Source organism: Cydia amplana, chromosome 27, assembly GCF_948474715.1.
Source record: "Cydia amplana chromosome 27, ilCydAmpl1.1, whole genome shotgun sequence".
NCBI lineage: Eukaryota > Metazoa > Arthropoda > Insecta > Lepidoptera > Tortricidae > Cydia > Cydia amplana.
The window spans coordinates 6,942,572-6,969,885 of NC_086095.1; the positions used below are offsets into that span (position 1 = coordinate 6,942,572).

Here is a 27,314-nt window from a genome sequence, read left to right on the forward strand (position 1 = left end):
ATAGTTTGTTTTTTTTTGCATTAGAAAGAACTTGCAAGAAGGTAAGCGATCTTGACATGTCTTTTAATTGAAAAACGCTTTTTAAAAATCAAAAACTATTACTTATGAAAGCAGAAGAATATAAATGATCGTATTAGATTCATAATTATAGCCTACTTACCATTCTCGTCACACCCGTGTGGGTCGAACATGTAATACTTGTTGTCAGACTTCATCACGGCCATGGAGTTCCCCCGAGCGGTCACCACCGCGTACGACGCCTCGTTGAACAGCTTCTTCAGGGACTGTCGCAACGACAGAACACCTTCCGATGGCGTCAGGGATCCTGAAACATCGTGGGATTGGTGGCGGGTGATGGTCGAGAGATTGTTAAAAAAACCGGCCAAGTGCGAGTCGGACTCGCGCACGGAGGGTTCCGCACCATCAACAAAAAAAGCAAAAAAAAAAAAACAAGCAAAAAAACGGTCACCCATCCAAGTACTGACCCCGCCCGACGTTGCTTAACTTCGGTCAAAAATCACGTTTGTTGTATGGGAGCCCCACTTAAATCTTTATTTTATTCTGTTTTTAGTATTTGTTGTTATAGCGGCAATAGAAATACATCATCTGTGAAAATTTCAACTGTCTAGCTATCACGGTTCGTGAGATACAGCCTGGTGACAGACGGACGGACGGACGGACGGACGGACAGCGGAGTCTTATTACTAACCCCGTCCCGTTTTTACCCTTTGGGTACGGAACTCTAAAAAACCGGCCAAGTGCGAGTCGGACTCGCGCACGGAGGGTTCCGCACCATCAACAAAAAATAGAGCAAAAAATCGTGTTTGTTGTATGGGAGCCCCCCTTATATTTATTTTATTTTATTTTTAGTATTTGTTGTTATAGCGGCAACAGAGATACATCATTTGTGAAAATTTCAACTGTCTATTAGCTATCGCGGTTCATGAGATATAGCCTGGTGACAGACGGACAGCGAAGTCTTAGTAATAGGGTCCCGTTTTTTACCCTTTGGGTACGAAACCCTAAAAACCAGTGCGATTCGGACTGGCGTTCCAAGGGTTTCGTACATTACCCAATTTTTTATAAAGTACCTATTTTTTGTGTGGAACGTGAATGAAATGTCTTTAAAAACCCCGTAGGGGTCGGAACTCTCGGAACAGAAACTAAGTAATTAAGTCCGACTCACGCTTGGCTGCACATTTCAATAGGTTTTCCTGTTATCTATAGGTAAAGAACTATTTTGTGTATTTTTTTCAAAAATGTAGATCCAGTCGTTTCGGAGTTCGGAGATAGGGGGGGGGGGGGGAATGGTCGGTCGGACAGACAGACAGACAGACAGACAAACTAGTGATCCTATAGTATAAAAACCACTTCTATTTACCTAGTCATTTACATACACATATTGCATATCTCGCAATTGGGTTGGCCGGTCCAAGTATTTTACAGACGACGCAAGTATTTTAGCATAGGTTTCCTATGACTCATAAAAAAATTGTTAAATCCTTTTTTTTTGTTTTGGGATGCCCTTGAAGCCCGATTTCATACAGGTAACAAACCAAGAGACAGGTAAAACCTATGCTGTCGCCATCTGCGTTTAACTTTTGTCAGTTGCCAACCCCATTGGCCCTCTTCTATTGTGGCTACTCTTAACTCCTGCTTCTTCCTCTTAATCCCTGCTGTTTCCTCCTAACTCCTGCAGCCTTCTATATCCTGCTGGATCTACTTCCTCTCAAAACTCACCAACCAACGCTCCATCTTGAACCTCAGTCTCAATACAGTCGAAGGCCGTTATCCTGAACCTGGTCATGATACTGTGGCTTTCTCTCAACTCCTGCTTCTTCCTCTTAATCCCTGCTGTTTCCTCCTAACTCCTGCAGCCTTCTATATCCTGCTGGATCTACTTCCTCTCAAAACTCACCAACCAACGCTCCATCTTGAACCTCAGTCTCAATACAGTCGAAGTCGGTTATCCTGAACCTGGTCATGATACTGTGGCTTTCTCTCAACTCCTGCTTCTTCCTCTTAATCCCTGCTGTTTCCTCCTAACTCCTGCAGCCTTCTATATCCTGCTGGATCTACTTCCTCTCAAAACTCACCAACTAACGCTCCATCTTGAACCTCAGTCTCAATACAGTCGAAGTCGGTAATCCTGAACCTGGTCATGACATCGGCAGGAGCCAGGGTCCCTGCTGGAGTCGGTTCCTCTTCGGATTCACCCTCGGCCTCCGTTGGGGCGGTGTCCATGCTGATGCCCATCTTTTCTAGATTTTCTATGGTGCTTTCGTAGAGGATATCACCGCGGATCAGCGTCTGAGAAAATAAGTAATGTTTGTTCTTGCCTTCATCGGTCGGTAGACCTAGACTTTTAGGGTTCCGTACCCAAAGTGGGTTCCGTACAAAAACGGGACCCTATTACTAAGACTTCACTATCCGTCTGTATGTCTGTCAGTCCGTCTTGTCTGTTGGTCACAGATGAGAGAGAGAGACACAAATAGAGAGAGAGAGAGTTACCTCGTTAATTTCTTCCTGTGTCCACTCGTCAATCGGTGCCACATGCGCCATGGCTATGGCCGCTATGGAGATAGGAGTGGCTTGCTTGTTCCTATGCTCTTCAGGGAACCGCTGGTCACCCTCATGGAAGCTGCCGCGAATCACCCACCGGTTCTGGGCCACCGCTACAAGGATAATATGTTTGATCAGTTTGACATCAAAGAACAGAAAAAAACAACGGGTTCCGCCATCTAGCGTTAGCGTTAATTACTTGAAACCCCTAAGCACATCACTGTTAGTACTCGAGTTATATTATCACCAGTTAGAGGGAAACTCACTAGATGGCATTTAAATCAATAAAGAAAAACTCAATGACATTACATGTAACAGTTTTTCGGTCAGGTCACGTGTCCGTCTTACGGTCACGTGAGCGTCTTACGGTCACGTGATCCCTCGCGAGTTTAACATTTTTTCCCCACCTCAAAAAGTGCACAGCGCCGCTAAAGAAGTTTTCACTTCAAAAACCGGCCAAGTGCGAGTCGGACTCGCGTTCCAAAGGTTCCGTCCATTAAGTCCGACTCACGTTTGACTGCACATTTCTAATAGATCTTCCTGTCATCTATAGGTAAAGACAGAAAGACGCACGAGTGATCCTATAAGGGTTCCGATTTTGAGGTACGGAAACCTAAAAGTGGATTAATTACGGGTGAGACTTAAATTCACGGCCTCTGGATCGATACTCCAGCGCTCTGCTAACACCTCATCCATAGCCACTTAGCCAGCGAATCTTTCCACATCCACCGTCTTAGCGACATCTACCTTAAAAGCGTTACAGTTCTTAAACGGCTACCGGAGTTCCAAGTCATATTGGAAATTCACTAGCTACCAGTTCCAGAGGCCGTGAGTTCTAGTCTCACCCAAGACAGTAATATGTATATCCACTTTTAAACTTATTCTGAGCTTAATAGCATCGTTCCCAGATAAACGCTTAAAAACTTTGCTTGTTAAAGAATTAATTAAAGAACATATTTTAACCTTTTCGACGCCGTGTCAAACACAAAAGCTGTCACGCTGACGCCACGTCACCGAAGTTTCAAAATTGAAATTGAACTTTCTGCATATGCACGTAGGTCTATGTTGCTCTGTCATATGTGACCGATTAATCGGTTTTTGGCGTTGAACCTTCGGTGCGGATATATCGGTGATTGGCGTCCAAAAGGTTAATGTGCGCGCAAATCAGCTGGCAACTGGAGTGTATTGCGGTACTTTTAATCTCGTCCTTACATGGCGACCCTGCCATGATAAACAGTCGGTTTTCTTTAGTTATAGTTGAGTCTATATTTATGATACCTCCACTTGAAGTTATGCTTGCACAACTTTGATACCCACTCGCTATTTTCAGTTACCCGTGAACAAGATGCATGTAACTGCGTCGAAATATCGGGAACTCGAAAACAACACAAAAGGTATCACGGTTCATATCCCGGTCGATATAAGTCTGATGATGATGATGACTCATTGTGAGACTGTGTCGAAATATCGGGAGCTCGAAAACAACACAAAAGGTATCACGGTTCATATCCCGGTCGATATACGTCTGATGATGATGATGAATGATGACTCATTGTGAGACTGTGTCGAAATATCGGGAGCTCGAAAACAATACAAAAGGTAATCACGGTTCATATCCCTTGTTCCTGTGTAATTGTGTAGATGTATTATCCGTTGGTGATCCTTAAATAAAATAAGATAAGATAAGATAAGATGAGATGAGATGAGATGAGATGAGATGAGATGAGATGAGATGAGATGAGATGAGATGAGATGAGATGAGATGAGATGAGATGAGATGAGATGAGATGAGATGAGATGAGATGAGATGAGATGAGATGAGATGAGATGAGATGAGATGAGATGAGATGAGATGAGATGAGATGAGATGAGATGAGATGAGATGAGATGAGATGAGATGAGATGAGATGAGATGAGATGAGATGAGATGAGATGAGATGAGATGAGATGAGATGAGATGAGATGAGATGAGATGAGATGAGATGAGATGAGATGAGATGAGATGAGATGAGATGAGATGAGATGAGATGAGATGAGATGAGATGAGATGAGATGAGATGAGATGAGATGAGATGAGATGAGATGAGATGAGATGAGATGAGATGAGATGAGATGAGATGAGATGAGATGAGATGAGATGAGATGAGATGAGATGAGATGAGATGAGATGAGATGAGATGAGATGAGATGAGATGAGATGAGATGAGATGAGATGAGATGAGATGAGATGAGATGAGATGAGATGAGATGAGATGAGATGAGATGAGATGAGATGAGATGAGATGAGATGAGATGAGATGAGATGAGATGAGATGAGATGAGATGAGATGAGATGAGATGAGATGAGATGAGATGAGATGAGATGAGATGAGATGAGATGAGATGAGATGAGATGAGATGAGATGAGATGAGATGAGATGAGATGAGATGAGATGAGATGAGATAAGATAAAATTCTGATGGTGATGATGGCTCATTGTGACTCACGTTTAAGGTTATTGATGGGCTCAGGCAGCGGCCCGCCCGGGCGCTCCTGCACGCTGACGGCGCTGATGCTGAACGGCTTCCGGCGCAGGTCGCGGGTCGCGGCCAGGAAGTGGTCGCAGAGGCCGCTGGTGCGAGCGAAGCAGAGCAGGCACGCCTTGCCTCCGCCTTGGAGGCCCACCTAAATGGACATTTATTTATTTATTTACTAGCGACCCGCCCCGGCTTCGCAAGGGTTAACAAATTATACATAAACCTTCCTCTTGAATCACTCTATCTATAAAAAAAAACCGCATCAAACTCCGTTGCGTAGTTTTAAAGATCTAAGCATACATACAGACAGACAGCGAGCAGCGACTTTGTTTTATACTATATGTAGTAATTGATAAAAATATTTGCATGACTTTACAGTTAAACAAATGCGTCACGAAACTTGGACTAACAGCAATAAAAATACTTATTATAACAACAATAATAGCACATTATACTCGTAAAGGGTGACTATTGTTTCCCAAAAAGTTATAAGTCATAAATAGTCATAATGTACCTATTGTTTTCGGTAGTCATAATTTGTTTGGTTCAGAAACGCGTCAGTTTTCAGAATTGCCATAAAACAAACCTAACCTAACCTATGTATAGGATAACCTTACGAAAATCCTGAAAAGTTAACGGTTTCAGTTTTAGAACTAATGATAATTAATACAAACAATAGGTACCTACGTTATGTCGAAAGATGGCGGTAAATTTACTGTGGCTACAAAACTTACTATGACAATACGTATTTCAAATTCTCTTTGGCTAAACCAAAGAGAATTAAGTAGATGCTTTTCCCTTGTCTCTGGCTAAACTAAGCTATCGAGAAGCGATACTTACCCTGACTCCATATCGGTCGGCAGGCCACGGGTGGTACAAATAATACATGCCACCTTCGTTCCAGATGGCAGTCTCCAGCACTCCAGGAACCTATGAATAAATATACCTATTAGTCATAGACATAGTATTTATTCATGAATAATACAGGATCGTCATTGGTAGGATCCTATAGATGTGCAATACGCGTGCGTCCGTGAGGGACAAAACATACGCAATGCGACACTATATGTGCTCGAATTGATTTGTTGCCCACCATAATTTATACTAAATGACTGGGGAATGTGAGACTGTGACAAGGACAATCAATAATAGCGCTTTCGCTGGTACTCCTACTGACAGATACATAAGACCGTCCCATTCAGTTATTTCACCCTACCCCTTATACCTGATCCAGTTATAGGTACTAGATTCATGAGAATCGTGTTTGAAAATTCATTAAGGCCGTGCATCGAAAAATAACAGGATCTTAGAAAGGTCGCAGTGGCTAGCCCCGGAAACAAACAGTAGTGATTTTCGGATATATGTTTCTTGACTATATGATAAGAGATTTCGTAGTAGTCGAAACACGAATGCTTAAAATTTTCTCGATAGAAAATAAATCCAAACTTACGTGTTCATTTTTCGGTTTTAGCTTCGTGCAACTAGAAAACACATCCATATCCAGCACAACCCACCTTACAGCAAAGGTTTTCATCTCGTCTTAACTTTCAAAGAACTAAATATTAACTTATTATCCTTTACCGATGGATTTATTATCGATTTTTGATTTTATGAATTCAACAGCAAACGCCCATTTTACGCAGTTCCGTTTCTCTTTCTGTCATGCGTCAAAGTCATAAATGCATCCTTTATGCCAGTAATGTTAGATGGCCGTCGTGCCTCAAAGAGGTAAGACCTATGTCACTTCGCGCAGCGCTCCGAATTACGTAAAATGTTAATATCCAATAAACGTTGAGTCGTAACTCCATTGAGTAGTAACGGAATCGGAGGTAAACCTATGATGGTGCCTTCTTACAGGGCTATACGTTACGCATGTGTGCGTGTTTGCTTAGCTACGTCATGCTACGTCGAAATCTATACTCTTTGTCAGTTACAACGGGTTAGGAAATTTCGACAGATATTGAAATGTATCGGTAGTTGTTTGGTATTTAGCCATCAGAATCTAAGCGTAACTTTTTGCTTTATTTTTGTTTGAAAATAAAATATCTATAAGAATATATTTTTTGCTTTTTTTCTATTGTAATGATAAAAATAAATCTAGTATGTTTCATGCTCAAATAATTTAAAATAATTGAATAAATATTAAAAACTAATTGATATTATTCGTTTTAATTATTATATTATTAAGTTTGTTTGAATAAAATATTTTATTTCAATAATACGAAAAGTTATTATATTTAAGTACCACTAAAAAAAGGTCCCTACTTACAAAAACTCACTTGCACGGGCCGGGGTTCGAACCCGTGACCTCCGGTTTGAAAGTCTCACGCCACTACAATTTCACATAAGTAATTTACAATGACATGATACCGTGGAAAAAGTGAATATTACAATGTACTGTGTTACTATCATTTTATAGTTTATTTTGGCTTGACAAGGAGGAATGAGAAAAACGTGCAGAGCGAGAGGATTAAATCTCTCTGTCCCTTTCTTACAGTAGCCAATCCTAATTATGACATCTGTTTTGATATTAATTCTTTGAACATCATTTGTCGATGTTCTTTTTTATATCATCGAGAAAGATTTTTATTAAAAAAATGTGTTGAATTTATATGTTTTATTTATGTTTTTTGGCATAAATTTCATTACTTTTGACAAATTTTGATTGTGATGACAAACGATTTGATGTGATGTGTGAAACGAACCATGTGATCAACGATGTATCTAATAAAACTTCATTTAGTCGAAAAAAATAGTTGTCTACTACCGGGTGGAAAAATATTATGGGCCCTGGAGGGAAAGTGCCTTAAAACCTTAAGTTTGCTCATTTTACTTAAATGAAACATTATTGTTTTTTAAAGAAACAACTGCATTAAAAAAGATTTTTGAAGTGAAAACTTCTTTAGCGGCGCTAGGCACTTTTTGAGGTGGGGAAAAAATGATAAACTCGAGACAGCGTAAGGCGATCATGTGACCGTAAGGTTTAGATGGCCAATCATTTAGATGGCATTTAAATCAATAAAGAAAAACTCAATGACATTACATGAAAAAGGTTATAATCTTGTACGGGCTGAAATACGAGGATCTCACAGTATTATAACTTTATATCACTCAAATATAATTCAATAAAGCTACATCTTGATGAAATCGCTAATAAAAGTGAACTCTAGTACTGGTGAATAAAACTCAAAATATCATGACCAAATATATTTAGATGCGAGGTCTGCAAGGTAACTTTACAATTTCTATTCGAATTTTAAACAATTAACGCTATAAATTTGAATTTCGAATTTTAAACAAGCTCACTGACCAGCAATTTCGGAACCAAAAGTTTTCAATAGAAAGGAGGATGGGTCAATTATACATAGTGCTGCAGACATTTTGGACTAGTCATTGAGTTTTCACTTCTGTCGGCACTCCCGGAATGCAACACGTTGTTTTTATTTAAATTCGCTTAGTCGCGCCCGGGAATCGAACCTACTTTTTCCACACTGTATAAAAGAACACAAATGCTTTTCTTCTGGTAACTTAAATGTTCTATCTATCTTGGTGATATGTTAATGCAATCAAATAATCTGAAAAAATTATAATAACCCAATTTATGAATTCCGTTCCTTCAGAAAAATGCGAAATGTACGTACAATTTTTAGGGATATCGTACTTTTCCCAGAGACAAATTTAGTTGGCTAAGAGACATTTTCACTGATTTGGGGTCTGGGCTCTAAAAATCTAACATAATATGATAAGGACTTAATCGTTTGAAGCTCAAGAGTGAGTTTTCCTAAAGCTTTTTCTAAAAATTATGTCTTTATTAACGTTAGGAGTGCACTGCAGCATGTCAAATGTATGCCAAAATGTCAAGGGAGAGAACAATAAATTAAGTTTCAATTCCACTTCCACTCATCAGCAAAGTGATATAAGTATATCAGCAGTTTAAAGTTATTTTAGATTACAAAATTAGCGCATCAAAAAAATCAAAGTACATAGAAAAAAAGTCTCCTGAGTCATAATAAAATTGATGTCTCTTGGGTCACCAGAAAAGTCACCAGGGAGAACGATGACCCAAATCACATTTAAAAGAAAATGTAAATTTTGTGTACTACCTACGAACATTTTTCAAAAAACTATGTTTTTATAACATATTAGACCCAGGATAGATCTAATACCTCTTTTCGTACCCCGGATAAAATGGTCGGCGACTAAAAAAGTAACTGAAACGTTACGTTATTAGGTTCACGATGCCGCGTTGTACCCTTGCCTTCGTTGCGATATGTTTGGTAAGTCAGGAAACTTAAAAAATGAGCCATGATTTTGGGACATATTAACAAATATTTTTTTGAATATATATTAATTTTAGCTGACTTTAATAATTTACCAGTTAAATTAGATGTAAATACCTTTTTAGTTAATCGTTAATATGATATATTAGTAGCAGTAAAACACTTTATTGTACAAAAAGACACATAAAACATGAAAAAACACACGTCCTTCGTATATGGTAGAATATATTTTTCACACTTATAAGTAAAAACCAAAACCGATACGCGATTGGGATACGCTCTTTTTGTATGGGATACAAAAAAAAAAAAATCTCCTGGGTCACCAAGAAAAATCGACATATTAAAATAATTCAGTTCGTTTTTAAGTTCTAGTCAGATTGACTTTTTGGTTATTTGAGATAAATTACAATAACGCTTAGATTTGAAAAACATGATTTTCTATTTTGTTGCGATCGACCCGGGTAATAAAAATACGGCGAATTTGAACTTTTGTTTGTTGTCGTTGTAAAATGTATTAAAAAATAATGTAGGCACCCTTGACAATTGAAATTCAAAATTATCCAGAAAAAGCGGCCAAGTGCGAGTCGGACTCGTCCATGAAGGGTTCCGTATTTAGGGGATTTATGACGTATTAAAAAAAAAACTACTCACTAGATCTTGTTCAAACTAATTTTCGGTGGAAGTTTGCATGGTAATGTACATCATATATTTTTTTTAGTTTTATCATTCTCTTATTTTAGAAGTTACAGGGGGGGGGGACACACACATTTTACCACTTTGGAAGTGTCTCTCGCGCAAACTATTCAGTTTAGAAAAAAATGATGTTAGAAACCTCAATATCATTTTTGAAGACCTATCCATAGATACCCCACACGTATGGGTTTGATGAAAAAAATTTTTTTGAGTTCTAAGTATGGGGAACCCCCAAAAAATTTTTTTTTTCTATTTTTGTGTGAAAATCTTAATGCGGTTCACAGAATACATCTACTTACCAAGTTTCAACAGTATAGTTCTTATAGTTTCGGAAAAAAGTGGCTGTGACATACGGACGGACAGACGGACAGACGGACAGACGGACAGACAGACAGACAGACATGACGAATCTATAAGGGTTCCGTTTTTTTGCCATTTGGCTACGGAACCCTAAAAATGAGTGTTTCGAAAAGGCACCCTGTATTCCTTACATACCTAAATAATCTCTTATTCAATAAAACATATAATTACTAAACACTGTGATTTATTTCAAATAAATGCAAATCGATCGGATAAAAGATATTAATACCTACCTATACAACAATGAGTACGAGTACAGTCAGCTGCAATAATATGTTACACACCGAAGGCCGTTTTGCGGTAGATCATGTTAGATCTTATTTGTAGAGCCATAAGAGCGTGTCACATATTTTGCGGCCGTCGAAGAGTAACATATTATTGCAGGTGACTGTACCTATGAAAAATTCGAGGGTTAAAAAGCATTTCAACCAAAGCATTTATAATAATAACGACTATGGACGCCTGCAACCCCAGGGGTATTGTAACCCAATAACAATAAGGTTTAAATTTGCATTTAGTGACCGCAAAGTCAGGTGAGCGTAATCAAGTAAATCTGTTTTCATCATATTTTATCAAAAATAATCTCTTTTCTGTTCTTGTGCTATTTTCTTGTTATCAATACTCTTAACTTATATGCTATATACGCTGCTGCTTCTATGCTGTTAACATCTTCCAAAACAACAATAAATATTCAGGTTTATTAATTAATTATTTTATTGTTTGCTATTATGAACAATTAACAACGCCATCTGTTTCAATTTTTTCCGAATTTAAGTTTCTGGCCGACCGCAGCGACCGCGTATAATGGTAGTTAACTTCTGTAACGTTAGATGGTGCTAAAAGGTCACACAAACTTCACGTGCGGCGCGAAGCGTTTCCATGTGTGCGTGTTAGCGGGGAGGGAAGAACTAGCGGGCGTGGTTTACGAAGCGCCAGACGCGGCTGCAGTAGGCCCTTAAGAGAGAGAGAAAAAACATCAAAGAACTTATCATAGAATTGTCAAAGTAGTCACCTGCAGTATCCCAGCATCAGCGGTTCTGAAGAACTCGTCCAGCCCACGACACAGGTCGAACACTTTGGAGTTGTTCGACACCAGCTTACCCCACACCGCGATGCCTTGTTCCTGCCGACATTAAAATACACGTGTAGTACACGAGCTTATTCCACCGTCCTCATTCTACCATCGGACTTTTAGACGCACGGCCGGTTTCCATCCTTACTTGGTAGATATTCCACGAATCCGCACGAAGCGCTTTGCTTCCTCTTTCCTTATGCGCACTGCCAAGGAATGGAATTCCTTGCCGGCGTCTATATTTCCGAGCTCATATAACCCGGCAGCCTTCAAATCAAGGGTGAACAGGCACCTTCTGGGCAGACTCGCTCCATCGTAGGCCACGTCTTCGCCTCGGCTAGTCTGTGGCCATGAGTAAGCCCATTTTTAATAAAAAAAAAAAGTAGTGTGTGGTATTTCAACTGACACCTACTTCGAGCAACACCGGCTTCCGACATACTTATCTTACCGTACAAATCATTCGGCCATTTTGCGGGAACCGTGCACACAGACGCACTTCCCACACGATACATACAAAATCCAATCTGTAATTACGACACAAATACATAGAAAATGACGAACTTCAAAGACAAATCTTGCACACCTCGATCTCTTTTTGTGTACGGTCGAGTCACAACACGCACCGATATAGGTACAGTTGTACCTATGCTTCGGCAGAGGGGAAATAGTACGAATGCCATCTCCGGGATTCCGTGTTGCTCTAAGGACTCCTACGTTAAAAAGCGTCCTCGAGTGTAAAAATACAACGGAAAATTTTCTGCGTGTACACCACTCAAAACTCCTTCATTGATTAAAACCACGAGAACTCCTAGTTTGTCCCAAAATAAAAAATAAAATAAAAATAAACCTTGTGCGTGTATTCTTTGTCTCTGATCTTGAAACTTTCCGCCATCTCACCGAGCACCAAACGTCTGATTGGTCCACCGCGGGGCAGTAATGACTCCTGAAAGCATCATTCAGTGAATAAATATTAATAGTTTTATTATTTATTCTTTAAATAAACACAAGTATAAGTTTACAGCTCTAGATATGTCAAAACATTTATATTGTTAAAACATAGTCATATACATAACTATCCCTAGGATCTTTATTTATCTTTACATAGGTATAGAGATTTTAAAAAAACCTGTGACTATACAAATTTACATATAGTAAGGCGGCCAGGGGGCCTCCAACACTAATCGATGTGACTGGACAGTATACTACTGACGAGTGGTATGGTTGTGTTCGGTAGAGTTTACTGAGTACGAAATGAGAACTCGTCACTTTCTAAGACTGTGGAGGGGATAACTGTGACGTCACAAAGATGGCGGTCCCGGGTTTCAAAGTTTAGATAATTACTCGGCAAGTTCTTATCAGATTTTTAAAAATGAGGTGTCCTATGAAAGCTGATAAAATTTAGAATAAAACATGCACTGTAACTAAAAGTGTAATTTCATTAATTATTTTTTTATTTACAAAAATCCGAAAACATAACATTTGTCTTCTTTTTGTAGCCCAAAAAACACAATGACAACGGCCACTTAGATGAAAATTGTGTCATATAAATCATTTAGGTACATTAATAAGCTATACGTTACTTCTTGAATTTTGTGAATCGGATAATAAATAAGCAAGCTACGATGATTTTACCGCGGGCGCGGCGTATCTCGCGGCGCGCGCTCGGGTACTAATGGGCGCGGCCGCGACTGAGGACGCTGTACTGTATAGTGTAGGTAGATCAAAAACTACTTAATATTTTTAAACAAATGATATATCATATGAAAGATATTTAAATAACCAATAAAACGTGGTTATAAACTGGTGATTGTCATCTAATTGTCATAGAATTAAACAAACAATAAAAATACAAAAAGTAGTCCCTTCACTATAATTAGTAACAGGTATCGAAAATAATATATGAACCAAATTAATGTTATTATTTAAGCATAAATAGCCAGGCAAGCGACATATCTATGACTTAGAATACTGTTTGATAAGTTTTTAGGCGCTAGCAAAAATCATAATAATGTTTGTTTTTATTAATACCTACCTACTTGGCTAAAATTATTTGTACAGGTCATTAAAAGTCCACACTACAATGGTAATACGTAAAAAAACCAATCTACCTACCAATTCCCTACATGTATAACCACAACCTTACCACAACTGGAATAATGTTTGCGTTTCAGACAGACCGAAGCAACGTTCTTACGTAGTCAAATTGTAAGATACGGCATTTTACAAATGGCGTCGTCATTTTACAAACGTGAAACATACAATTGCCGAAATCGACATTTAATAAAATATCTTAGGACATGAACAGCACCGTTTGCAATTTACCGCGGCCTTTTGGTCGAATTAGTTCTTTAATTTACCACGCGTGGTGCTTCACATCAAAATTATGAAAAACGCTGCCCAGGGTGTCCATTCAATCTGGAGTTCGTCGGACTTATTCTCGGAGCGGGGGGTGGGGAGGCTTATGGATCTGGGTGGCTTCGGCTTGCTGGTCGCCTTATTATGGCGACTAGCCTCAGTCGTTCGCCTCGCTCGTTCCCGCGCTACGTCACAGCGGGCGAGGGCTGGTTTCCCTTCGCGCTTTCGATTTCGCAATTGCTCTCTGGGGAAAAGGCAGACAAGACTACGTGATTTTGGTAGACGTGAGGATGGTGGTTTGCTATAAAAGTAAATATAAATTGATAAAACAACAAACCATGGTCACCTTCAGATAACCATCACGTTTACGTTGACACTTTTGAGCACATTAACAATTTGCCTTCGGCAATTTGCATAACGTTTCACGTTTGTAAAATGCCGAATCTTACAATTTGACTGCGACATATACCTATTTATGTAAGAACGTTTCTTCTGTAGAATATCTTTATTACTTATATTTAAGGCCTCTGCCCACTACACCGTATCATACCATGACCGTGCTGTGAACGTATCAGGCACGGAATGTAACGCGATACGGAATACTATGCCCACTACACCGTGTCCACGTTGTTTCATATCCGTACATAACGGGTTTAGTGACCGTAGTAACTGCGTATCATCCGCCTATAATCCCCGTAGCATCCGCGTTTCATGCCCTTAGTACCCGCGTTTTATTCGCGAAAGCTAGACTCGTCAGAAAGAGCGAGCGAATGGTTATCATACTGGCAAGACCGAGCAACAGTTACGGCAACGCGTTTATAACGTGTTTATAATGGGCTTAGAACGGTCACCATACGCGCGGTTATAACCCGTATGCTCACCGTTTCGCCGCATGCACGCACCGTTCTGGCAACGACGTTGCATGCCATGCACGTAGCGTTTCAGCACCGGCAAAATATCATCGCCGACAATTTTTGAAAGTCCGTGCATGGCACGCAACGGTGCTGGTCGATGACGGAACGGGCTAGTGGGCAGTCTCATACTTTTTAATACAAAGAATATTTTTTTGCCTGACACGATCCTACTGTGGTCATGGTATGATACGGCGCAGTGGACATACACCTTTATTAAAATAATTTATTGCACCATTTTTGAGAAAAGCACTATATATGACTCGGCCGGAAGACTTACTTATATATAGTTATGTACAACGCTTAACATTTACTTACCATCTAGTCACTCAAATAACTTCTGTGATGACAAATCAAGTAACTTATTGCGTCAAAACGCCGTAAACTGTTTTGTCACATTTCCTGGATTCAGTGCCGGCCCTTGATCAGGGTAGAGCGAAATCGGGTTTTGGCGCCCTTCGTTGAAGTTTTCAAGCGTATTTTGGGCCCCCGCCACACTCGCGTCTTTTAAAACTTTTTTTTTCTCATTTGCCATTTTGGCGCCCCTCTTGCCATCCGGCGCCTAGAGCGGCCGCTCCACTCGCTCAACCCTAGATCCGGCCCTGCTTGGATTAGCTACCTTTTCTTGCTTGGCATATAGAATATGTGCGGAAAGAGAAGAGTCGTGGAATGTATTGGGCCCCATACAATTCCCGACTCTTCTCTTTCTGCACAGACTCTAATACAACATATCCAATCGACACTCATTCGTAAAAATAAACTTTTAAACAGTCTCAAACATCATTATGCCACATAAAAATCATAAAATTTAGGAAAAATACGATAAAACAAACGCAAACATTAAGTATTCAGTTGTGGTTATACCGACATCTTGGGAATAGGTAAGTAGACAGGTTTTTTAGGTATTACCAATGTAGTGTGGACTTTTTAGACCTGTGTACAAGTAATTTTAGCCAAGTAATAATAAAAACAAAGATTATTATGACACAAACACTAGATAACAATCACAAGTTTATAACCACGTTTTATTGATTATTTAAATATATTTGTTATATTTTAATAATAATAATGATTATATAAATATCATTTGTTTAAAAATATTAAGTAGATTTTGATCTACCTACACTATACAGACAGCGTCCTCAGTCGCGCCCGGGCCCATTAGTAACCGAGCGCGCACCGCGAGATACGCCGCGCCCGCGGTAAAATCATCGTAGCTTGCTTATTTATTATCCGATTCACAAAATTCAAGAAGTAACGCATAGCTTATTAATGTACCTAAATGATTTATATGACACAATTTTCATCTAAGTGGCCGTTGTCATTGTGTTTTTTGGGTTACAAAAAGAAGACAAATATTATGTTTTCGGATTTTTGTAAATAAAAAAATAATTAATGAAATTACACTTTTAGTTACAATGCATGTTTTACTCTAAATTTTATCAGCTTTCATAGGACACCTCATTTTTAAAAATCTGATAATAACTTGCCGAGTAATTATCAAAACTTTGAAACCCGGGGCCGCCATCTTTATGACGTCACAGTTATCCCCTCCACAGTCTTAGAAAGTGACGAGTTCTTATTTCGTACTCAGTACACTTTACCGAACACAACCATACCACTCCTCAGTAGCATGGTCTAATAAAACATGGTCTTCTCTTCCCAGAGTGTCACTTGCCTACGTCACAATAACATTGCCACTTTATTACAACATAACATGTTACATGGGTACATTATATCTATGGTTAATAAGTTAATTTATTTCTTTATAATTTAATAATTTTCATTTATATGTATTTTATCTTAAATTTTACAATAACACGTCATTTTTAATTATTCATTAGCAATATCTTCCGATTCACGAAAGAAATTTCAGACGTTCGGGTAATTCTGTTTACACTACTGGCAACACAGGATAGCGCTTTCACATTTGACAATCCGCCATTTTGTCCCTGACCGACCGTCCTTGTCGAACGCGTGTTAATTGTTATTCCCTTCTCGCTCAGTGTCAGCAGTCGCAGTGTTTTCCAAACTTTTCACGTCGTAAGCTTCGTAATTAATGTTTTGTTACGAAAATGGTTGGCTGCTCTATTCGGAACTGTAAGAGTAGGAGTGAAAAGTGCAGTATAGATTTGTTTTATTTTACTATGTTTCTACATGAATAACTTAAAATTAATGCCGTTAAAATAATTTTCACTGTTGGTTAAAATTCTCCCACATTTTAAAGTTTGAGAACCTGTAAACAGCATGATGACGTAGGCAAGTGCCAGTTAGGTCATTCGCGAATCTCGGAATAGAGTACCAGGCGGAGTATATTATTATACCATGCTCAGTAGTATACTGTCCAGTCACATCGATTAGTGTTGGAGGCCCCCGGGCCGCCTTACTAATAGGTAGAGTTAATATACAATACTTCGTCTTCCTCGCGTTGTCCCGGCATTTTTTCCACGGCTCATGGGAGCCTGAGGTCCGCTTAGCAACTAATCCCAGTAATTGGCGTGGGCACTAGTTTTTACGAAAGCGACTGCCATCTGACCTTCCAACCCAGAGGGTAACCTAGGCCCGTATTGGGATTAGTCCGATTTCCTCACGATGTTTTCCTTCACCGAAAAGCGACTGGTAAATATCAAATGATATTTCGTACATAAGTTCCGAAAAACTCATTGGTACGAGCCGGGGTTCGAACCCGCGACCTACGGATTGCAAGTCACACGCTCTTACCGCTAGGCCACCAGCGCTCTGTTAATATACAATACTAGTGCAAAAAATTCAAGTATATATCTTCATTCCAGGCTCGCAACATCCCGAGTGCGACCAGGCATCATAGAACCGCAGTAAGCACTTTGAACGTCTGGATTCTGTAGTAGTTCCTATCTAGGAGAGACAGAGATAGAGTGTGTGTGTGTGAGAGAGAGAACGCTCACCCGATACACGTTGTAGCCAAGATCTAGCGTCTCATCAAGTATATCTTCATTCCACGCTCGCGCGCGGAGGCGACGCAACATCCCAAGTGCGACCAGGCAACACGGAATCGCCGTGTACACTTTGAACGTCTGGTATCTGCGATTAATTAATATTTTTTTAGTTATCTTTTTTCCTCATTGCTCAGAACCACTATGGTAAACCATACGACCAACTGTTGACGAAAAACGATGGAGTTTTTTGGTCATAATGCCAGAAAGAGGGCCATAACCTGTGAAGGATTGTCAAAATACCCTAGACATCATTGATTGGCACCTTCAACCTTATTTTCTACTACTAAAGGTTCTACTAAAGGTTCTACTACTACTTAAGGTTGGCCTTGCTGTGGAGGTACTGGCAAGGCCAACAAAAACCACAAAAAGGACCAAAAACCACGTAAGGAAGGAGGAGGTTGAGGAGGAACAAAGGAGGAGGAAAGGAATGAGGAAGGAAGGAGTAGGAAAGGGAGGGAAAGGGGAGGAAAGGAATGAGGTGTAAAGTAATAAGGGGAAGGAATGAGGAAGGAAGGATGAGGAGGGGTATGAGGAAGGAGGAGGAAAGGGAGGAGGAGGAAAGGAGGGAGGGAGGAGGAAGAAAGGAAGGAGGAGGAAGGGAATGAAGACGGAGGCGGAAAGGAATGAGGAAGGAATGATGAGGAAAGGAATGCGGAAGGGAGGAGGATGAAGGAAGGATGCGGAAAGGAATAAGAAGGGGGAGGAAAGGAAGGAGGAGGCATGATGGTACCTGTGACTGGCCATATGTCTGGTGGCGCGCAGTATCCACTTCTCAGCATCCAGCTGCTGGTACTGCGAGTCGAAGTTCTTGTTGGCCACGTCCACCACGCTGTGCAGGATCGGGTCCGACTTGACCCGAGGCGCCATGTCGTCCCTGCAACGTGAAAAGGTTACGGTTTGACGACCGGTCTGGCCTAGTGGGTAGTGACCCTGCCTATGAAGCCGCGGTCCTGGATTCGAATCCCGGTAAGGGCATTTATTTGTGTGATGAGCACAGATACTTGTTCCTGAGTCATGGTTGTTTTCTATGTATTTAAGTATTTGTATATTATATATATCGTTGTCTGAGTACCCACAACACAAGCTTTCTTGAGCTTACCGTGGGGCTTAGTCAATTTGTGTAATAATGTCCTAATATTTATTTTATTTATTTATTTACGGTAAATAAATACGCTTGGAATCAAGCTTTTTAACAGCATCGGAGCAGGTCATCCATCATACTTAGGGCATACTGCAAATTCCTGGAACTGACCATTTAGAAAAAATAAGTCGTCTCATATATATCAGAATCCAGAAACTTTCAGTATGGCCCACGTAGCACTCATTAGGACTATGGTCAATCAGTTCTGTTGCGGGGATGTTGCGGATGCCGATTTTTTGACATCCGCGGATGCGGATGCGGATGCGGATACTTAAAGGCTGACATCCGCGGATGTTGCGGATGCGGATGCGGATATTCGCAACATCCCTGGTCTACATTACATGTGCCTCTGCCTTCGGGCAGTACATGAAGAAGTGAAAAGATTATAAAATTTAGAAATAATCTTAGCAATCTGTTCAGACCGCATAGCCAACAGGCCAATTACGCTACTGTCACTGTCGCACTAATGGGGAAGAGTGATAGAGATATGACTACGATACGCTACGAATAAAAAAATGATCTGTACAAATGCAAGATAAGAAGACGTGCTAATAGATACCAGTACTTGTTATTTCTATTACGTAACAGAAGGTGTACAATTTCATCGACTAAATCTATCAATTTTACATTTTTGCGCCTAAAATCGATACCGGCCTCTTAAAGATTGTCACGTTGGCTATGCAGGCAGGGCTATTCCATGCCTAATTTTTCGATTCTTTGTCAACACCAAAAAAGTTCTTCGAAAAAGAGAAAATTCTCATGTCTAACCAGGCGTCTAACTATTATTTATTCTGTGGCCTAACTACAATGCGTCAGTTTGTGAACATTTTACGACATTACGTGTTGACAAAGATACTGATACTATCAGTATCAGTATCTTTGTCAACACCAAAAAAGTTCTTCGAAAAAGAGAAAATTCTTATGTCTTACCAGGCGTGGCTCACTCCGCGATTTCGTCGCGTCGCTACAAGCACCTACAAGTACATGCGGCCCACACCAATTTTGGTGTCTAGCCATAGTAGGCGCCGCGCACCGCTATACAGAACGGGGACTTCTGCTCGCGCTTGTCATATACAGTGCCAGCCACTTGAATAGCCTCACTCAACAAAATTAATATTTCTCATAGTAATATAACAAGGAGATATATATTAAACATTAAATATGAAATAAAACAAGAAGCCTTGTAATAGTAAATACAATATTTATTGTTATCTAATCAAAGTTTTAAGAAATAACGTCAAACAAATAAATTGACCCTTCCACTTGAATAGCCTCACATGCTAAAAGATACTGTTTAGTTATTAAAACTCTCGTTTAATATTTCGTATACCTTCCATTAGACCTTATTAATTCGAAAATACGTTTAGGTAGTGATTCATATAAAGAATGTATGTAATTAACGTCCACAGAATCCCAAACAGTGTAAATAGCTTGAATGAGTTCTTCTTTATTACTAAACTGTCTTCCGTTGTAATATACTTGCCGAGAAAGCCAACCCCAGGCATTTTCCATGATGTTCAGATCAGGGGACAAGGATGGCCAATCTAGAACTTCAATCTGGTTTTCTTCAAACCACTTTGTAACTATGGCTGACTTGTGTATGGGAGCATTATCATGCTAAAAAAACACTTTTTTTCTACCTATTACTTTTCTGATCTTACTTTTTGTTTCTTTTAATAAATTTAAATACTTTTCAGAATTTAGTCTTCCGTCTACCACAATTAAATCAACAGTACCATAGTAAGAAATTGCTCCCCAAACCATCACCGATCCGAGAGTTGAATGATGACGTGATAGTACTTTCGGTTCTTTCCTTAGGTCATGAAAATAATATTTAAATCCATCTGGACCATCTAGATTAAACTTTTTCTCATCACTAAAAATCACATTTCGCCACTCGGTTTTCCAGCACATGTACTTTTTAGCCAAAGACAGTCGACCCGCCACATGTTGTTCGCGCAAAGGAGGTTTACTCATGATTTTTTTTCGTTTGAGGTGGGATGATGTTCTAATAATCCGTCGAACTGTAGAGAGAGGTGCTCTAGTATTTATTTCACTAGCTATTTGCCTGGCGGTCTTGGTGGAATTTGAAGCAGTGCGTAAAATAAGTCGACGTTCACGATCCGTAGTGGCAAATTTTGTGCGTCCTTTATACTGGTGGCCGTAATTTTCCTTATTTTTAACATAATTATTAATAACTTTAGGGCTGCGACCTATTTTTTGAACTATCTCACGATGGGATAATTTTAGAGTTAAATAAAAATTAACCTTTTCAATTTCTAAACTTGTAAGTTTTTTCCACGTCCCATAGTCACAAAAACACTGTGTTTATCGCGTTACTGCAGGTACTTAATAGAATGCCATCTGTATTATCTAATCATAATAAAATAAATTTGAAAGCGAAACTTAAATGCACAGTTTGGACGATTATGTTACACTGAGGCTATTCATGTGGACGGCCCGTATTAGCTCTTGCGTCCACAACGTTTCGCGCGCAGACAAATTCGGACTTGTTAATGTGTCGTTCGATAAACGTCAGGGCGTACAATTCAAATTTAAGATATATTGATAAAAATAATCACGTATAATTATAATACTCACAATATATAGGTGAGGCTATTTAAGTGGTTGGCACTGTATGTCGTAATAGACGCGTTTCTTTAGAGTGAATCTTCAAGATAAAGATAAAGATAAAAGATAGTTTATTCAAGTAGGCATAATTACAATGCGCTTATGAACGTCAAATAAAGCTAGGTAGACCGGCTCCAACCCTACACCTCTGCCCCGAGAAGATTTAAATCCCCCCTCAATTGGAGGAGGGTATCCCAATATGGGACCGGCAAAAACTCGGCGGGACACATCTTTTCAAAAAAAATTACATCTTATAAAAAAATTACATCTTGTAATGCATGTTGCATTACGAGAAAATAAGGAAAAAAAATACAATTTAAATTACTATAGAATTCATACACATAAGGTGTAGGTAATAGAAATTTGATTTAAAAAAATATACATGTACATGGAATCATACAAATACGTAGCTTCTGTACCTAGTACTATTATTTTATTCTGTGGTCTAACTGGGGTCCCGTTGTTTCCTATAAAGTTTTAAGTCATAATGTATTGTTTGTCATATTATCATTAGTCATAAAACTGAAACCGTTAATTTCTCAGGATTTTCGTCAGGTTATCCTATAGATGGGTTATATTAGGTTAGGTTTGTTTTATGGCAATCCTGAAAAGGGACGCGTTTTTGAACCAGAGCAATTATGACTAACGAAAATTCGGGCAAACTATACATTATGGCTTCAAACTATTTGGGAAACAATAGAGACCCGGTCTAACTACAATGCGTCGGTTTGTGAACATTTCATTTATTTCATTTATTTATTTGCATAATCAGGTACATTACAATACACAGGTGTTATTCGTAAAGTAGATGGTACATGATACCCTGTCAGGGCATTGCAAAATCTCTTAAACTACTAAGTTTTAGGTACAAACGTCATGCATATAGGGTTTTTTTTTTTAAACAATATTATTAACAAGCAAAAATCAGATTTCTATTTTTAACGCTACACGGGTGCACATTCAAAGCAGTTTATATTGCAATATGTCAAAAAATTAAAAAAAAAATAATAATAAGGAAATAATAATAAGGAGCACAATTCACAAATAACTTAGTAAATGTCAAAAAAAGATTCAATGAAATTTGAAAAATAAAAATAAGATAGAGAAGATAATTATTTCACTAATAGGTAAGTATCTATAATTATGTACAAAAATTTAATATCATGCAATGTCAGTCATATATTCTTCAATTGAGTATTATTATTACGCTGCACAAACTTCTTCAATGATATATAACTATGTAGTACGCGCTTATCATTTTAGCCTATTCCATGAATGTTACAGAGAGGCAAAGCCAAAATTAAAAATATGTATCTGATTTATGAACGTAACTCCTACGTTGAACGGTTCCCGCGCTGTCAACTGTCAATGTCATTGTGTTTATTCATGTTAGCCTAGACCATTAGGGCTTAATAAAATATAACTTTTTTAATAGGAAATAATAGTAAATATATAATAAATATGTGAAAAAATAAAATATTAGTGTACGACAGTCCGACCAATTACAAAATTGGAAGAAAATACAAGAAGATTGAAGAAAAAAAATGCTACTTTCGCGACCAAGGTCAAAGGTGGCGTCGTTTCGTGGATAGCATGACTATCCACCCGGACATGTTGCATATCAAAATAAGAATCTAGCAGCATCATCATCTCCATCTCCGCCAGCGGCGTAGAGAAAAAAGCGATTTTCGCGTGGCGTATAAAAAGCAATCTGTGCCCTCCTCGCTCGCCAGCGACCGAATGTACATATCTAAAATTCCGAAAGAAAATAAACGCAAGGTAAGAAATATTTGTTCATGATTTTCGACGTTTGTGCTAACCTGTGCATTCTGGATTTTTTGGAACACTATTCTAGCTAGGTGTATATCTGTCCGCTAACTGCACATGGTGACTGAGCTGTGCACTGCATTCTGGAGCACTATTCTAGGTGCATCTGTCTGCTAACTGCACACGGTGGTTGTGCTGTGCACTGTGCATTCTGGAGCACTATTCTAGGTGCATCTGTCTGCTAACCGCACACGGTGGTTGTGCTGTGCACTGTGCATTCTGGAGCACTATTCTAGGTGCATCTGTCTGCTACCTGCACACGGTGGTTGTGCTGTGCACTGTGCATTCTGGGCCACTATTATAGGTGTGTCTGTCTGCTAACTGCACATGGTGACTGAGCTGTGCACTGCATTCTGGAGCACTATTCTAGGTGCATCTGTTTGCAAAATAGCTATACTAAGCTTTTTGGAGTACTAACCTAGGTATCTCTGATGATATTTGGACTTGGCAATCTTTCACATACTAATACTAGGTGCATTCAATGCCAGTATCTTTGGGGCATTGTGGTGTTGTCACTTATTCCTTACTAACAGCACTGAGATATGGCTCATATCCTACCTGCCAATGGCAGTGGAAGGCCACAAGTCTTGCTAGAACTGGGTTTTGTAGACTAGACACGGCTCTTAACCCCATGAGTTAATCAATGTGGTATGCAAAATTAGGCCGTCTCTTGGTATGTACTATGACTTCAAGTAGGTGAATTAAAACATTTATTCTTATTTCAGCAAGCAAGGAATTAAGCGAGTAAATCTTGACATCATGGGACGGAGGCACCAGAAATTTGGATATGGAAAAATCCTAATAGGACAACCTCGTTGTTTGTTTTCAGATGTACAATTAAGAACATTACAAAACCAGTATGACCCAAACAAGATTATGCAAAATAATCTGCGCTGTAAAATTTTTATTGGTGCTCTATTGGTGAGATGCTTGTCAGTAAGGAACAAGGCTAAGTATTTGTTTGCTAACTGTGATGATTTAGCTCTCAATCAATTTTGTGCTGAAACCGGCTATGACAAGCTGGTGTCGCTTTTAAGTGACTGACCGTCTTTTGTGTGATTATCATCACTGAGAATCTTCGCTAAGGCAGTGGTCCTTTAAATACTAAAGCACAATAAATGGCATTAGAGATTTTTTATTTTATTTTTAAACATGCTGTCGACAAGTGATATTATAAGAAAATCTAGCAGAAAAACTAATGGCTTACGGCCCGGTACTTCAACTTCAAGGGCTCAATTATCAATCATATTTTCCAATGTATGTTTTGCTGTTACTTGTATTTGTTTCATATAATAAAGTATTCATTTAACATTACAACATACAAAAACCCTGGTCAAAAGCAGCGATAAAGAAGCGGAGCAACACTTTCCTCTCTGCAGTCACATTGTGGTCGCACTCAAGTGACATTACAACAGCCTGTGTTCATTTAGAACAAATTCTCAAAAGCTGTGGTTTATTTAAATACACTTCTTTAATTGCAGTGACATCATATTCAATATTTACAAGGATTTTGTCATACAAAATTAAATTTTTGTCAGTGCCAATACCGAAGGTTACAATTCCGAAATATGATCAATTCTGTGAAATTGATAGTCAAATACTAGAAAACTATGTGACTGTGATATATACTGTGTGTATATGCCTATGATGTTCTTATAAAATAATGTACACTTTATACAGTTTAATATTGACTTTAATATTTTCTCTACCAAATCCTAAGAGAAATAAATACAGATACCTATATATTTAAGAAGTCAATTTATTGCAACTAAGCAGTTTAACCCGTCAACTCCCAGGTGTGACGTCACCCATAAGCGTTCTGGCTCAAATCTGAGCCGTGGGATCTGACAGGTTGTCAACAGGGAATTGGAACTGTTATGAAACTAATGAAGTAATGACAACATAAGTTCAATTATTAGACAATTAGACTAGGTGTCGATATGTGTCAGACCTTTCATGAAGTGTCTAAGATCTAGAGGTCACATAATGAGCAATTGTTTAGATTATATATCTATTGTTGAAGCTCATTATTATAAATGTTTTTTATACTATGTAGGTGCATACATATACAAAATACACTTAATTAGTCTTGATACCATTACCTATATGCAGCTATAATCAAATGAAACTAGCTCCTTAGTACTTACCTCAGAAAGCTGGGTAATACTAGAATTATTTCTTTAGCCGATAAGGACAAATACAAACTTAAACAACAGATAAAGTCCTTTATATATTGGTCGCATTGTTATTAGTTTTAATGAACTTTGCTCATATAAATGGGTTGTTGTACCTATAGCTACAAGTTTGGCCAATGAATATGGTTATGTGTGTATTTAAAGAGCTGAATAGATAAAAGTACCTATACTGAATTTCGTATATTGATGGCTAATTAAAATAAAGGGTTATAAATATATATTTTTTGCAGATATTTAATTACTTACAGTAACACTTACACCCGTGTGGAAATTATTAAATGAGCCTAATAGAATGCATTAGGTACATTAATTTTGTTCAGGTTATGGTGGTCTTGTTTATGTTTAAAGACCCTCTTTTCCGGTTTACCACACTGAGATACATCTGAGAGAAGACAACACAGCTATCGCAATTATTTATAAACCGGTGAAATGAAATACAGTATTTTTATGTCTAGGAACATTAGCAGTGGTGTGAAAAGAGACATTACAATATTCTACTTAAATGCTATATGTGCTTCAAGTGTCATAAGCTGATTGAGAGAAAATAATGTAAGATTTCAGATTTAACGAAAATTAAATTTGAAATTTCTTACAACATTTTGGAAATCCATATACCTACCGAGTTATTGGATATTATACAAATATCCTGGTGAAGTAACCCAGATGTTTTTTCTACATAAGTACTTAGATGCTTTTGCAAAAAATATTTTATCTATGTTTTCCTTCCAACTGAAACGAAATCTAAGGTATTAAAATTTAGGAAAAGTAGAAGGCATCAAGGCACGGTCATTGTAACTACTCAGTTTACGAAATATTTATATGCATACCTATGTACTTACATATAATTGTATAGATTTGCGCCCCAGCTCTCATATATAAAAGCATATTTTATTAACTGGTTTCAAGTTTCAACAGCGTTTTATCCTGGTTACCCTAGTGTTATCCAGGAAGTGCCATCAGCCATCACTGAAGGAGAAGAGGAAGAGGAGAAAGGAGTACAGTACAGTGTAATCCCTTGCGCCCTACACCGTCAAGCACACACACACACACACACACACACACTTGAAATACTGGTGTATGTTATGTAAAAATAATTACATTAATTATTTTATGGCATCTGTTTCAGAAGTGCTTGCCGTTTTAATAGCATTACTTATGTAATGAGGGAGCTAGGTATAGATGTGTAAATAATTGTAAATCTGCTCTTGTGCTTTTATTGGAGAATAGGCTCTCCTCAAATGATAGAATTGAACACTTTATGAAGAACGTTTTTTCGATTACACAAAACTCAACCTTAAAGTGTGACCTAGTACCCTTAATCGGTCTTAAATTATTGATTAACAATGTCACCAACTAATGAAAATTATTCATTACAGGATTAAGAAAAAGTAAGAAATTACTTTATCACTTTTATTAGCTGTTGTGATTGTACACAACGTGCAAAACCCTGTCCTTGATAAAACATCAAACTTTACTGTTATTCTGATTGATAAATTTCAGCAACCCATGCTATCCATAGCATTATTTTTTTCAGGGAAAACACTAATTTTAAATTGAATGAGGTGTAAAACATTGATTACCTATATATAAATAATGAACAATAATATTCGTGATGGTAGTTATTAACTTGTTAGTGATTATTTATTGCCCTCAAAATCATGAAAAAATCACTTCCCAAACGATTTGTAGAGGGATTAAGTCAACTCTTAAAAGATTTATTTTTATTTTCACCACCTATTTAACCTGTTATGTGTTGGTGTCAACCGTAAATCGTTTAGGAGTTAATATTAGTGGAA

At 38.4% G+C, this 27,314-nt stretch overlaps 1 protein-coding gene across 1 annotated transcript in view; it reads right to left on the reverse strand.

Moving 5' to 3' along the window:
* Positions 1-27,314, reverse strand: part of LOC134660433 (uncharacterized) — a 102,992-nt gene that overhangs the window by 56,669 nt on the left and 19,009 nt on the right. Inside the window, exons 12-20 of the mRNA XM_063516176.1 lie at positions 18,455-18,598; positions 17,674-17,809; positions 12,331-12,426; positions 11,424-11,534; positions 5,919-6,008; positions 5,049-5,226; positions 2,512-2,675; positions 2,097-2,310; positions 161-325 (exon numbers count right to left, since the gene is read on the reverse strand). Coding sequence (XP_063372246.1) covers positions 161-325; positions 2,097-2,310; positions 2,512-2,675; positions 5,049-5,226; positions 5,919-6,008; positions 11,424-11,534; positions 12,331-12,426; positions 17,674-17,809; positions 18,455-18,598 — 1,298 coding nt within the window. The remainder of the gene's footprint in view (positions 1-160; positions 326-2,096; positions 2,311-2,511; positions 2,676-5,048; positions 5,227-5,918; positions 6,009-11,423; positions 11,535-12,330; positions 12,427-17,673; positions 17,810-18,454; positions 18,599-27,314) is intronic.